The sequence below is a fragment of the Colossoma macropomum genome, unplaced genomic scaffold, assembly GCF_904425465.1.
Source record: "Colossoma macropomum unplaced genomic scaffold, Colossoma_macropomum, whole genome shotgun sequence".
Lineage (NCBI taxonomy): Eukaryota > Metazoa > Chordata > Actinopteri > Characiformes > Serrasalmidae > Colossoma > Colossoma macropomum.
Window position 1 is genome coordinate 6,778,919 of NW_023494800.1, and position 14,985 is coordinate 6,793,903.

A 14,985-nucleotide genomic window follows, 5' to 3' on the forward strand; every position below is an offset into this window, starting at 1 on the left:
CGGAGGGGAGGAGAGGAGGACTTAAAGGGGAACGCCACCGATTTTCTCAAAATTTTACGTAATTAAATGGTTGGGATGTAAACACTCAAAGTCACCCGGAGTGGTTTGGTGTGAAATGCTCCGTTCATACATTAAAAATTACGAATATACTGTGATAATTTGGAGATAAAGTTTAGGTCCAAATACTATAAATGTGTTTGTGTGTGTGTGTGTGTGTGTGTATATATATATATATATATATATATATATATATATATATATATATATATATACATCTATATTTATGTGTATATGTATATGTGTGTTGCTGTTGTCAGAAGAAAACCTTGTATCTCCATTTTTGACGTTTTTCGGTTTTACCCTTCACATTGTACGTAAGTTTCATGATGAATGGACTAAAAGAAATTGACTTACATTAAAAGTAAAGCAAGTTTTTTCCTTCTCCTGTTAAGTCATCATTTTGGAGATACAAGGTTTTCTTCCAACAACAGCGAGAAGTACATACAGGCTGTTGTAAGGCAAGATAATACCTGAAGAAAACCTTTTTTCAGATTTATCAATATTTTACCATTATCAATATTACATAAACAGATAAGAAGATAAAACTAGGTTCACTTGTCATTCTAAATAGTAAATAAAACACATTTGTGCTGTAGACATCGCAACCATTCATAAAAATAGGACACATGCAGAGTGTTGTAAGGCAAAATAGTCCCCAAAGAAAACTTACTTTTTCAGGTTTTCCACTATTTTAGGCCACCATCATCAACATTACACATAAAAGCTCAGAAGACTCGTGTAGGTTCACTGGTGGTTTTGGATATTAAATAAAATAGCTATATGTGTGGTGTAGACATTGCGACCCTTGGTTCCCATCACCATTACTGTGAAGAAATCTGAGTCTGTAAGTTCTTCTACAATGAACCATTTCACACCAAACCACTCTGAATGACTCCGGTTCCATCTCATGAATTATTCAGAAATTTGGAAAATTGGTGGAATTCCCCTGTAAAGGAGTACTAAAACATTTCAATTAACAAAAAACATAATTTTTAAGAGTTTTTAGGCTTAAAATGGGTTTTGAAGTCATATCCTCTAAAGTAAAATAATATGCTAAATTGATGTCAAATAGGCTTCCACTGAGGGATAGAAAGGTTAAAGGGGAACTCCACTGATTTTTCAAAATTTCCGCATAAGTCAATCATGTAATGACAAGTAAACAAAGTCATTCAGAGTGTTTTGTTATGAAACGGTTCTTTGTAGAGAAACATGCTGACCTAGATTTCTTTACAGATTTGTAACAATCACTGTGATTACAAAACAAATGTAGAAATTGTGTTTGCTATATTTGTGCTGTAATCATAGTGACACCTGATTTGCTTTTAATTTATATGTAATACTGACAATAAGAAAATATTGGTAAATCTGAATTTTGGGGCTATTATTTTGCCTTCACAACACCCTGCATGTTTCCCTCCACCATGAATGGATGCGAAGGAGCTTTTAGAGACATTAAACACTTCAGACGTCTGGTTCTCATCACCACCACTGTAAGTAATTCAAACTCAGGTAGTTCCTCTGTTTCATATTAAACCACTCTGAAGGACTTTGTGAGCATCTTAACAATTCCATTGTGCAGAAAGTTTGAAAAATAAGTGGAATTCCCCTTTAAGAGTTCTGTGCTCCAAGAAAGCCCACAAGAGCAGGACTGTTTTTAGAAACACTTTATTCCACCGAGACTCTCCTCATTAGCTCAGGTACAATGGAGCTTGAATAAAATGTAGGAGCCAAACTGCCAAAGCCAAAGTGCTGAATTAACTTTAATGGTATTGTTTTGAAGTAACCTTCACAAAAGCCTTCACAAAAAATATTTATTCATATGTTTAGAAATGATAAGATTGTGCTGCATAATAATTCTATATTATGACCTATAATTGCCCTGCAGTGTACTAACCACTATAACTATAGCTCCTTAAAGGCTATAGAAATTTCTGCAGCATTATTGACCTTAAACACAAAAACACAAAAGCTGAAATTTCAGACAACCATAACATTCAAAAAGAATGAAGAAATAAAACCACCATATAAATTTTCCATATAAATTTAAATGTAAGTGACTCAATTAAAACATGTTTTTTTGTCAACACAAAGGGAAATGGCAGGATAAACAACCCTTGACCCACCCTCACCTTTTTTTCTTTCAGATTTACAAATCGTAACACCAAGATATTTAACAGTTTCTTTAACAGCAATAGCACAAATATTAGTTTTATCTGGATTATGGATATACAGCCTGTATTTCCATTTTTGGAGATTAACTTTAAGGCCAGATATAAATGAGACAGTGATGTTGTTCCTAAACTATGATACTACTTCAAGTAGGATAAATTAGATTATGTAACTATTAACCTTATTTGGTAAATTATATATACACAAGTCCAGAGCCATGCCATCGGTTCCTGATTTTAGGCTATTCTGTAATGACCAGAATTTTTTTATTGTTCCTTATTGTAAATAGAACGGAACAAAACCGCTAAAAAGAAAATTCTCTTCTGTCAAATGACATTACTAAAGCACTGAATTAAGTCACATAGATCACATCCATGTATGACTTATGCACTGGTCAAATCTTCTGTTATCATTATTTATGTTCATATTTGTCTTTTTGTTTTATTTTATTTCATTTTATTTTGTTGTTAATGTGTGGATTTATGTATTGTCCTTTTCTTTGAATAGGTTCAAGGTAATCTTTATGTTTAATTATTCCAAGATGTTATTGGAGCTGTACATGGTTATTTGCATAAATTTTAAAATACAAAAAACAAACAAACAAACAAAAAAACACACACACACAATAGGGACCAGAAGAGCATCTTAAAATGTTTTTGATGAAATGTGTGCAACGACATTGCTTTCAGAAACTGAAATAATGTAAACTGTAACTAAGACCACTAAAACTGATGCACTGTTCCTCTAGTTGTGCTACATACAAACTTATATCTATGTTTAATGAGGCCCACTTACCGCAGAACCACAGAAATAAACATTATATTAAAAAATTAAAATACCTTAGAAAGAACATTTTCTCATTTTCTTAATAAGATAGGAATCTCCAGTTTGGACCCACAAATAGACAGTTTTAAACACGCTAGTGTAATTAATTATATAATTTCTTGTCCGAGTTGAATGCTTTTCTGAGCGCTGCTTGTTTCCCCGTCGGACTGTTTTTCCTGCAGCACTCTCCTCTCGCCGAAGCTGAACATGTCGAGCTCTTACAGAAACAGGTGAGTTTGGACTTTTAGTGAAGAATTAGCGAGTCAGACGGGTGAAATACCGGGATAAACTACTCCACAGAGCCTGTGGATGGTTTATAAAGCGAAAACAGGAGGGTAGTAGTTTTAGTTGGGGGTTAATCGGGGTTAGTTTGGACGCTGACTGAGCGTTGTGTGCTGCTGAAGTGCAGGCAGACAGACTGTGGATGCAGAGCTAACGTTACTCCTCCTCCACCTCCTCCTCTTATTCTTTCCTTTATGTTCCTTTTCTTTTTCTTGATTATCTTCTTCGTCCTCTTCTCTTTCGTCCCCCTTTTCATGCTGTTCATCAACGAAGACGAAGTCAGCTTCTTATTCTCCAGCTTCTTGCTCGAATTTTCCCGTTCCACCTTAAATGGTGCAGCAGATGGTGCAGCAGTTCCATGCAGTTACATGTCACTGCTGCACAGTTTAAGATGGAACGGGAAATTGGAGCAAGAAGTTGGCGATTAGGAAGCCAACTTCAGCCTCGTTCTTCGTCATCCTTCTGTTTTTTTTCCCTTTCTCCTCCTCCTGTTCTTCTTTATCGTGTTCTCATTTCTCCTTCTCCTCCTCTTCATCCTCTTATCCTTATTTTTTTGCCGTCGTCCTCTTATTCTTTTTTTGTCTTCTTCCTTCTCTTCATTATCTTCTTCTTCCTCTTCTTTTTCATCCTTCTGCTCCTCTTCACTATCCTTCTTCTGTTTTTTCTTTTCTTTTCTCCTTCTATTATTATTATTACATGGTTTTTCAGGGGTTCTTTAGTAAAGATAATGGTTCTGTATAGAACCATGAATATTAAGAGAACCATTTGCATGTTTAAATCGTTCTTTGCATGGTGAAGTGGTTCTTCAGATTGATGGAGAATGTGTTGTTCATGTTTTTTGATAATGGTTCTGTATAGCACTAAAAAGGATTGTTCTATTGTGACTTATAAGAATAGAAGAACCATTTTTGGTGCTGTATAGAACCCTTTTCAAAAAGATTATTTTTGGCTTATGTGGAGGTTCTTTAAACTCAAGAAGGTTCTTCTTACACACACATCTCATTTAAAAAATGGTTCCCTGAAGAACCATCCATTGAGAGGTGCTTTAGGGAACCAGGAATGGTTCTTCTGTGATACTATTGTAGTGTAATATTATCAAATAAAACATATATTGCTTTAGGGAACCAGGAGTAATTCTTCTATGGTAATATTATAGTGGAAATAAAACATAAATAAAACATTTGATAATATGTAAACAAACAATGTGACATTGTTAAAGTAACATACATAGAAAGTAATTTACAAGAACAGCCTATTTTTGATTCAATGATTTTGTGATGTCATGAAAAACCCATTTATTTACATCAATCCACTCATTCAGCCTACAGAAGTTTAGCCCCGCCCACTCACACTGAAGTTATAAGGAGTGTTTCAGCCTACTTTTTGTACAGAATACATGGCAGCCAATCAGAACAGAGCTCATTCACATATATCAGTCATATATCAAGGCACATCAGCATGGATAAAGAAAGGTTGGGAAATGGTCATGAAGAAATTATTCATGGCTATTTTTATATTATTTATTATTAGTATTTATATGTAGGATATGGCAAAAAAAGGAAATAAAGAATTTAGTAAGTTATTCTTAATGTAAAAATATCTTTTCTCTTTGGGTATAGGTTTAGGGGAACTTTTCAACAGGCCAAATCGAACCTCACGGACCGACTTTGGCCCTCAGGCCACACTTTGGGTGTCGCTGCTTGATGGAGTTATTCCAAAAAAGCCCTTTTGGGCACCTTTTATTTTAGGAATGTAGTTAACATTAGAATGATGATGCTGGTAGAGCAAAGTGTTCTAGTCTGAGTAGAAGTCCTACTTCAAACGCCAACTTAATTACAGTTATAATGCTGGCATTGTGTCTATAGGTGACTTCTTTCTTTCAACAACAGAATACAGAACTTGTGCTGGCTAATTCCTTATATTGAGTTAGAGCATGTCTGCCAACTCATAGACATGCCCACATTCTCATTCTGCTGATCAGATTATCACACTTAAAGCTTAATCTTCTCTCCAGACACAAGAAACGTCAACAGCTAAGTCAGCAAAACAGTGCCATACCTGACATGTTACAGTTAAAGGGGAATCCTGCCATTTGTTCAAAATTTCTGCATAATTTAGTGGCTAAGATATAAATAGTCATTTAGGCCCAATCCCATTTCTTATTGTTACCCATTCCCCTTGTTTTTGAGTGTCACCTTGCCCCTTGGAACTGAGTTACAAGGAGTAGTTGTTGAAATCTTCCACTATGAAATGGGACCCTCAAATAAAAAGAGCATTACTTCATTAACAGCTACTAGCGCTGTTCTGTAGGTGACCCTGCCAGTCTGCAGTGACAGCAGAGGAGGGTAAAGTTCAGCTCCTCACTGCTGGGCTTTAGTTACATTTAGGGAATCATATGCCTTCAAAGACGGGATGAGACACATATTTAATATCACCCACCCCTAATTCTTCAGTGATATGAAGCTGAAGCATTCAAATTTTCCTGTTCCACCTTAAATGGTGCTGCAATACTGATGGAGCCAGAATGTAACTGCTGCACTGTTTAAGGTGGAATGGGTAATTTAGCTAGCTAACCACTGAGACATCAGCAAACTACTAGTGAAGAAGAGGACCATAATACATTGAAACAACCTTAAATAAAGATAATACAGTGGTTATCATAGTTTTTTAATGGAGAAAATTCTCACATTTGTGGGTTTCTTTGATCGTTCATGCAGACATCTTGTCTGTTTTTCTGTTTGGAGTGTGCCTCTGAAAAAACTTCATGTGGAGGGCCATGTAGCCCTAACATTTCGCCCCACCACTCTCAACAGAATTCGGGACACCTTACCCCCTAGGGTGGAAGGTGAAATGCTCAGTTCCAGAGAAACTTATCAAGATTTGTTCACAGTGGTGGTGAAGACTCGTGTAGGTTCACTGGTGGCTAAAATGGCTCTATTTGTGTTGTAGACATTGAGACCCCTGGTTCCTATACCACCTCCTATACCACCACTGTTAAGAAATCTGAGTTTGTAAGTTTGTAAGTGAACCATTTCACATCAAACCATTCTGAACGACTTTGTGGACACATCAACTGCTGAATTATGCAGAAATTCTGATAAATCTGCAGAATTCCCCTTTAAATGTGAAGCTTATGCTCATACTCATAAGGTGAAACATAAAAGTAGACTACTTTGCCTGTTTTAAGAGCTTTGCATTTTTATTGGCACAGTTGTGCTGACAGATGTCTTGTATTCTTTCAGTCAGCAGGCACTCAAAGTTAGTCTTTAACCATATGAGAGAAGCGGTTGTGTGAAGAAAGCAAGCAGTTAGCCTCGGGTCACCTTTGTGTCTCGTGAGTGCAGTTAGTTTAGGCACAGGCAGTTTCTGCAGTGGACGGCCTGCAGCCTTGTGACGTTGCTGCTGCTGTGCACTTGTAGTTGTGGGGGCATGAAAACAGGATGCTGGGGGCCATTTGGAGGAAAGAGAGTGTGAGTGTGCAGCAGTTGTGTAAAAGCCTGATCACATCCGGCCATGAAGACCCCCAACCAGACAGTATGGATGGTACCTATTTATTTTAAAGGGATTAGACTCATAGTATTTTCTTAAACAGAGCTCATATGATGTCTTAGGCCCATATAAGCTCTATGCTTATGCTCTGCATGCAGTAACACTTCAGCAGACCCATGCTGTGGACAGAACGTTAAAAGAGCACACCAAAATCACTTCAATCTGCCACATCTGTAGTGTATGGCCAAATGATAAAAGGCTGGTAGCCTGGTGGTACGAGAGGTGAGCCATAAACCGAAAGGTTGTGGGTTCAAATCCCACGACTGACTAGGTATACCTGGTTGTGCCCTTGGGCGAGGCACCCACCCAAGCGGCCCTGCTCTGCTGGCAATCCTGTGCTGCTCCCAGATTGGGCATATGATTTGAAACGCATTTATAATAGAAGACATTGGGTTCCAATACCAAACGTATTACAACGTATTGCAAGTTGTAAATATTGTAAGTGGTTCCTTTCAAAGGCAGGGCTTGTTTTCCAGAGGAAAGAATTTGTGGTAATTAATTACCAGTGTAGTGGTGTGGGCGGAACTTTCACAAGCTCCGCCTTCTCGCCATGAATACTAAAAAACTTAGAGTACACAAAAGTAACCAGAACACTCTGTATTACTAGAATGTAATGGCTGCAGTGAGCGTCCCTCAGCACTTTCTAGGCCTTTATAGGAGGTCTAATTTCTGGCAACTCCAAATGTACGTCTCTATTAAATGGTTCCGAACATCATATTTATACTTATTTAAATACTATGGATTATAGTAATTTTCTCATTTTATTGTTGTGTTTTGGTTAAAAACAAAAAGGCTAAAATCTTAAACTACTCACTGGAAAATTTACAGATCAAAATGTTTTACTCTGTAGTATCTATGCAGATACTACAGATATAGATCGTATCTATACAGCCAGCTGGACTGAATGCCTTACGCATTAAATTAACTACTAACATAATTAGTAACTGACAATGGACTCAACCAATCATGTTTTGATTTAGAATAGGTGGGACCAATTTTGTGAGGAAAAAACAACTCTAGGCCTTTTAGACGTTCTAGATACACCACTGACTGCAAACAGTAGCCCAACCAGGGTCCAGTCAGCTTTCAGGAATGGAAAACAGTGACAGCTATTCTGTGCCAGGGCTCTTTACTGAAGTCACTGTAAAAGTGCTACAAGGTAAAATGAATGTTAATGTCCCTTAAAAGCAGATAAACCATATGGAATGTCTTTTACAAACATCAAGTATTTGTTGTTTAATCTAGAATGACCAAACATTGATAAAGTGCAGTGATGATGCGGTCACACTTCCTGCTCCAAAATGGAAGGGTATGGCTAAAACAGATGGGGCAGCAATTTTTTATTATTTATTTTTTTATTTTTTAAAGTAAAACTCTCGTTAAATCTAAATCTTCAACTTCGAAAATAATCAACAAGATCTTTAAAAATACTAAAATAAGCAACACAAAATGTAAGTTTTTTTTTTTTTTAATTACTATTTTGTAAGTGTAAATTTAGGGGTTAAGGTTTGAGACAGACACCTCCCAATTAGAGATGAAACGATATTAAAATTTCATATCACGATTATCATGACCAAAATTATCACGATTATCGGTATTATCACGATATTGTTCAAATGTTTCGAAAAGTAAAATAAATAAAAAAATAAATACTGATACACAAACTGAAACTCGTTTCACCAACTTTTATATTAACACAAATATAATTGGCAGCAATATGCACTTTTTGTTTGCATAAACATTAAAAAATAAGGTCAATACATTTTTAGTATTACTTTTGTATTACTTACAATACTTGTAATACTCTGTAAACAAAAGAATAGCAAATGTATTATTATTACAGTTATTATTATTAGTATAATTATTATTATTATTATTACTGTTATTATTATTTTTCTTCTTCTTCTTCTTCTTCTTCTTCTTATTATTATTATTATTATTATTATTATTAATTACAATAACTAGGGATTTCCCTGCATAGAGAATTAAATCTCGACCAACTCTGAGGTGGGTCTTAATTGAAAATTACTACTTCTAAGAAGTGCTGCACTTGGGGGGTTTCTGTCCGAACTGCAACTGCAGCATTATTGTGCCGTTGTGGCGCTGAACCCCTAATCAGTACAGTGCACCAGGAAAAACAGCCAAAATCACAGAGGAACTGCGTGACCGTGCTGTGAGCTGCAGACAGTGTAGAACTCACACAGTGTGTCTTCACCTGTGGAGCTGCTTCTCTAAAAGCATTTTAAAACTAAAACATAACTTAAAATTAACGCGCATCTGAGCTGCGGCAGAAACACTCCTGAAGTTTAATCTCTGAAACTCTGTTTTTCCTAAAAGCAACACGCAGCATTTACTCGCACGAGGTCCCGTCCCAAAGCACACTATCTTCCCTATGTAGTGCACTTCGTGGATCATGAAATAGCAAATCCTTCACCCAAAGAGTGCAAGAAACGTTCGACTAAGTCATCTATAATCAACATTAACAACAGGCTACAAAGTCCCTATTTAAAACTCAACTGCGTGTTAATGATGATCGTGTTTGTTTGAACAGTAGCGCCCTACGTAGGGGACACTGAGTGATTTGAGACGGTGTTATTCTCAGACAGTAAACACTGCAAGCGAGACGAGAAAGGGGAGCTGTGCAGATTGAACAGCGTCTCGTTCCAGAGCTCGTGTGACTGTTAACTCAGAGCTCATTTTGGAGACTCTGCTCCACAGAAATGTGTTAAAAGCTTTAGTTTCGATTCACAGTTGATTCACCGATTGTTTTTCCTTTTTTTTTTGACGCTAAAAGCTTCATTGTGTATGATTAACGAACCATAAGCATAGGTTAAACCGCACAAACCGTGACATTTCTTCTATTTCGAAGTCTCCACAGACTTCTGCGTTAAAGTTAACCTTGCATTCTCTAAAAAGTAGCGGGTGGTGGTCGTGAAATGACTCGTAAGGTTTGATGTGTTGCCCCCTTTCGCTGCTATTTTCTTTCGGCATGTTCTGCAGACAGGGTGGTCATCTTCAATTAACTTTCCTTCTGCATCCTTATAAAACTCAAAACATGACCAAACGTCAGACTTGGTCTTCTTAGAAGGCTGAAATATCTCCGAAATTATTTTTCACAGTTGTTAGCTTTCATCAAGCATATGTTTACATTGCATCTGTCAGAATGTAAATTGGATATGTTTTTAATTCATTTTGTTGAGGCAAATGAATGTATTGAAAAACAACAAAACGTTTGACAGGTGCTATAACACCTCTAGAGGGCAGCAGTGAGTAATGTTAGTTTATTTGAGCTCAAGCTGTGTCTGTTGTCAGTTTGCAGCTACTAAGTATCAACAGCCCATTTACCCACTTTGAGTATTTTAATATACTCTTATGCAAACATTTGAACACCTGAATTTAATACATAAGGGAAAAATAAAACATACGATTTGGCCTTTCCAAAAGTCATGGCACATTTTATATTTTATTTTTCAATATGGTAAACTCAAATAAACAAATATAGATTAAATAATTAATAAATAAATAAATAAAATGTGCATATTTACATTTGTTCCCTGTAGAGAATGTGTTAACTTTTTTTCTTTTAGAATATCAACAAAACAAATCATTTGATTTCTAACTTTTGCAAATGACCGTAGTTGCGTGCAATTGTAAAAAGGGCCAATTAATTTGTTAATCACAATTAATTGTCAGCTAAAATGTGCCAGACCTAAGATTTATGTGGTCACTTGTCTCAAACATTTACGGACAGAATTCAGAAGCTGCCCAGTGGGAAGTCAAACGCTTTTCTGTTCCTTTCCAAGCACAGGGAAACACGATGACATTATTGATGGTTCATTATAGATGCAGCTGATGGAGATTAGGTTGAAAACGCTGGAACGCTGTTTTAAAATTCAGCCTGCAGTTCCATAGAAACAGGGATAAACACAAGCTGGTGTGTAGGTTGTAATAGTATCTCCTGTCTGTCCCAGAGCACTTCCCAGAGCAAAGGCAAAAAGAGCTCATTGATTAGGCCTGTTTCTTGACATTGGACTGGTCAGTCAGCTGACAGGGTTTGGAGGTCTGTGTATTGATTGCCAGCAGCGTGTTCATATCATCCTTTCGTGTCGGATAGGGTTACCGGCCAAAGTAGTTCTGCAGGAGCTTCGATTTGAGACGTTCTGCATGTCCTCGGTGAAGAAATCTTGTATAGCTTGTGTAGCTTTCCATTAGTGGTTCAAGGGCCCATAGCCTACGTTCTTCCTGTGTTTTACCCCCCAGAGATCCACTTATGGTTTTATGTACCAAAAACAGCTATAATTCTTTTTTACCTTTTTTGCCTTTGAGACTCAAATATGTAAGTGACCTCTGCTCTGATTGGTTGTCCTGTATTATGCCTTATTCAAAATCAGTCCGGGCTGAAACATTCTTTATAGCTTCAGTGTGAATGGGTGGGGCTAACTCCTGTAGGCTGATTAGGTGGATATTTGCAAATGTTTGCAAAAAAAACACCAAATTTAAAAGGGGCTATTTTTGCATTCTCATTTCCGTCTATGGAGCTTATGCACTGGGGAGTGAACGTACATTTTGAAACAGTGTTTATGTAGTATATCAACTTCTTTAATTATAAAAAATGTGTGTAAAAGCGTTTTTTCCCATTAAATGGGCTCTTTAAAGTGATTCTGTTTGGCCTGCTTACAGTTTGGTTTCTCTAGGGAGGCTTTTTTGTTCATTGACAGCCTGTTAAACATTTTCTCTTGAATAGTTAAAGCAACCATAAAGTGAAATTGCCTGTCTGGATCATGGTTTACTAATAAAACTCCAGCTGTCTTAAGTTCAGAAAGCAACGTTTGCAGCTTGCCTGTGGATTTGAATGGATTGAGCATGATTAGTGAGGGTGAGGGTGCTTTCACACCTACCTTGTTTGGTCCAGACCTTTGGACTTTTGAACCAAAACAGCAGGTGTGAAAGGTGCCTCGGACCACGGTCTGAACCAAAGCACCAAAATTTGGTCCGATCAAAAGAAGTGCTCTTGGTCCAGTTCAAACTGAATCGTGATTCAGTTCGTCTGCAGTGTGGAAACACTTTTTTGGATGGTTCGGACTTTTGGAGCAGTTACAGGAAGTTGAGGCCACCTATCGTCCCCCATTAACCAACAGAAGAAGAAAAAGAACCGGGAGAGAAGTAAAATGAGCCTCAGTAGCACACGGGGAGAGGAGGAGACGAAGTAGTAAAAATGCTGAAACGTCTGCCTTATTTTCTGAGAAAATATTCATTTTTCTCCATATTAAATGGAAAAGGCTACCTGTTGAATTGACACCACGCCGACGTCAGACACACACACGCCTCTACAAACCAATCAGTGTCCAGTATAGGGAGACGCAGCCCACATGGTGATGATGACAGAACATAGGTTTGTCATGCAAAATTCTTTAGTGCGCTCGATTAATTGCCATGTGAAACCAAACTAACCAGATCAGTTGTTTGCAATGTAACAAAAAACATGAACCTTGGTCCAGACTTTCACGTGAGAAAACGCCTGATAAACGCCTGAAAATGAGTCTGATACTTGCTATTTTTGAAGAAAAACACCATCATGACAAGCACAACCGCCGCCGTGTATTTTGTTGCATTATTTATATTGTTCCTGTTTTATAATTCATTATTCATAATGTTTTCAGAGGTACAAATTCCCAGGACTTTTGGAAATTCTTAATGCAGCCTGTAACAGTGCAGTCCGGGAAAAAAAACTGCAGTTTACTGAGTGTGCAGTGTTTTTCTGCATGCATTAATGTTAGTATATTGGCTTTTCAGTTCCACCTTCTCTTAAAGCAGAAATCCACTGAATTTCCAACATTTCTGCCTGATTAAACAGACAGTATGTCAACAGAGTCATTCAGAGAGGTCTGATGTAGAGAAACTTGCACAGTCAGAATTGTTCACAGTGGTGGTGATATGAACCAGACATCTGAAGAGTTGAATGCTCCTAAAAGCTCCTTCACTGAAAGTTATTGCATGAAATGGTTACACATAGTGTGGGCTAATAAGAATCAGTCAGCTTGGCTGTTAAGAAATCCATTAAAACTCTCGATTGTTACACCTCTGACATTATTGTAACGCAATGAGTGCGTTTACATGCACTTAATAATCTGATCACCATGCTCTGATCTAGAAATCCAATTAATAAATCTGATAAGGAGGGCTGGATTTTAGCTCAGTAATCAGATTTCCAGTGCGTGTAAACTCTTACTCGGATTTCTTTCGGATTTCTCAGTCTGCGCATGTGCGAAACAGATGGCAGTACCAGAAATAAGCGAGCAGTGTCACCGCAAGACGTAGCAAAACACTTTGGGAGATACAAAATACAAAATAAAGGATTTAAATATTCTTCATTTTCCTAGATGATGTATGTTCATATTTTCAGGTAAAGTGGCGCGATGAGCTGCGGCATGAAGTTTGAGTTTTACGTTACGTTTACGTCACTGTCTGACTCATGTAGACCCAGTTTTTCTCCGGTGCATGTGAACGCGTTGATCGAATTACTGACAAAATCTGATTTTCTGCAGTTATCAGATTATTAAGTGCATGTAAATGCACTCAGTGTTATTCCAAGTAATTCATACTATTTTTATTGCTCCACTGAATTTCTTCATGGACACTCTTTTCATCTGTTGTTTTTATTGTGCATTCAAAGGATCCAGGAATTCAAGGTGGCTTTGGGTGAGGAGAAGATTGACCTGAAGGCGCTACGGGAGCTCTGCTTTGGCGGTATGGGCTTTTTTAACATCTGTTTAACGGCTTTACTCCCTCTTCCTACAGCAGCACTACACCACACTGTTTATGTTTTTTTTTAAAAATCAACCAAGACATCTGTCTGTACAGCTGTAATATTTTTACTAAGAAATGTAAATAAACTTGCTTTGCCTTCTTCTGCCTTCTTCCATCCACCTCGTGCCGCTCATAAGGAATTCCATTTGAGGGGGGGATCCGTTCTTTGTGCTGGAAGGTGAGTCTAAATACTTCTACCTTTAAAAAAATCAGGTTCACACAGTTCACCCCAAATATAGTCGATCACCAAAGACATGTTTTGGCTTATTTAGTTTTGCACTGGAGCTACAGTAGCTAACTTAGCCTCATAGCTCCATTGCAAAAATAAAAAGAAGTAAACTACAGCCAAACATTCTTGGCTGAGTGTGTACGTTTTGGAAAACGTGGGCAAACTGTGTCAATTAGATTTTTTGGCAAACTTTTAAGTCTGCCGTCTTGTAGCAGAACCACTTTTCTGAGTTTAAAGTATTACTTTAACCCCTGTGACCCTTCACTGTGCCAGAATGGGATGACAGAGTGATCTCTGTAGGAGATATGAAACTTTGAGTTATTATAGTTGCAATAAAGCTTCTGGCCCAAGCTTTGAAAATTCCCTAAGTCATCTGAAAAAGTTGGCATTCACAATTTATATATTCAGTATATATCAGAACATACCTGAGTACAGAATGTTGATGTTGTGCTTTTTCAGATTTTGTTGAACTACCTGCCCCTGGACCAGACACTATGGGACTCTTTCCTGAAAAAGCAGAGGTAATGTAGTAATGAATCAGATTCTTGCTGTCATGACAAAACCTCTTATGTCCAAAATGGCAGCTTTACAGCAGAAGCAAGAAAAATGTTCTTAGCTTTTAACGGAAGTCAGTGTAAAAAGATTTTATTCCAAGTAATTTTTGAAGCATTTTATTTATTCATTCATCATGAAATATTCACGCTATGTAAAGTTCAGCTGGCACTTCCAAATGTTGTAAGAAAAAATAAAAATTAAAAACAAGAGTTAATACAAAGTTTTGTCCCACCAGTGATGAGTTGTCGACGATATACACACTCCTGTGATGCCCCACAACAACTGCATCATATATTACTATGCCATGTCACAAAAAACCTGTGTGCTGTTAATGGAATAATCTTTGACTCTCATGCTGCTCTCATAGACCACCGAGTATATTAATAAAGTAAGAGGCGGTTTTGTGTTTAAACTGAGGGGCTGACAACTTATGTTCTTAACCAGAACTAGGCCGGTCAGCTAGCTAACAGACTAAAAGATAGCCGACAGGCTAAACAACTCCATCACTA

General features: G+C 37.3%; 1 protein-coding gene across 1 annotated transcript in view; it reads left to right on the top strand.

Moving 5' to 3' along the window:
• The first annotated feature begins 3,229 nt into the window (after positions 1-3,229).
• tbc1d13 (TBC1 domain family, member 13) overlaps positions 3,230-14,985 on the top strand; it is a 33,899-nt gene continuing 22,143 nt past the window's right edge. The window contains exons 1-4 of the mRNA XM_036587687.1: positions 3,230-3,284; positions 13,559-13,632; positions 13,830-13,870; positions 14,381-14,442. Coding sequence (XP_036443580.1) covers positions 3,262-3,284; positions 13,559-13,632; positions 13,830-13,870; positions 14,381-14,442 — 200 coding nt within the window. The 5' untranslated portion in view covers positions 3,230-3,261. The remainder of the gene's footprint in view (positions 3,285-13,558; positions 13,633-13,829; positions 13,871-14,380; positions 14,443-14,985) is intronic.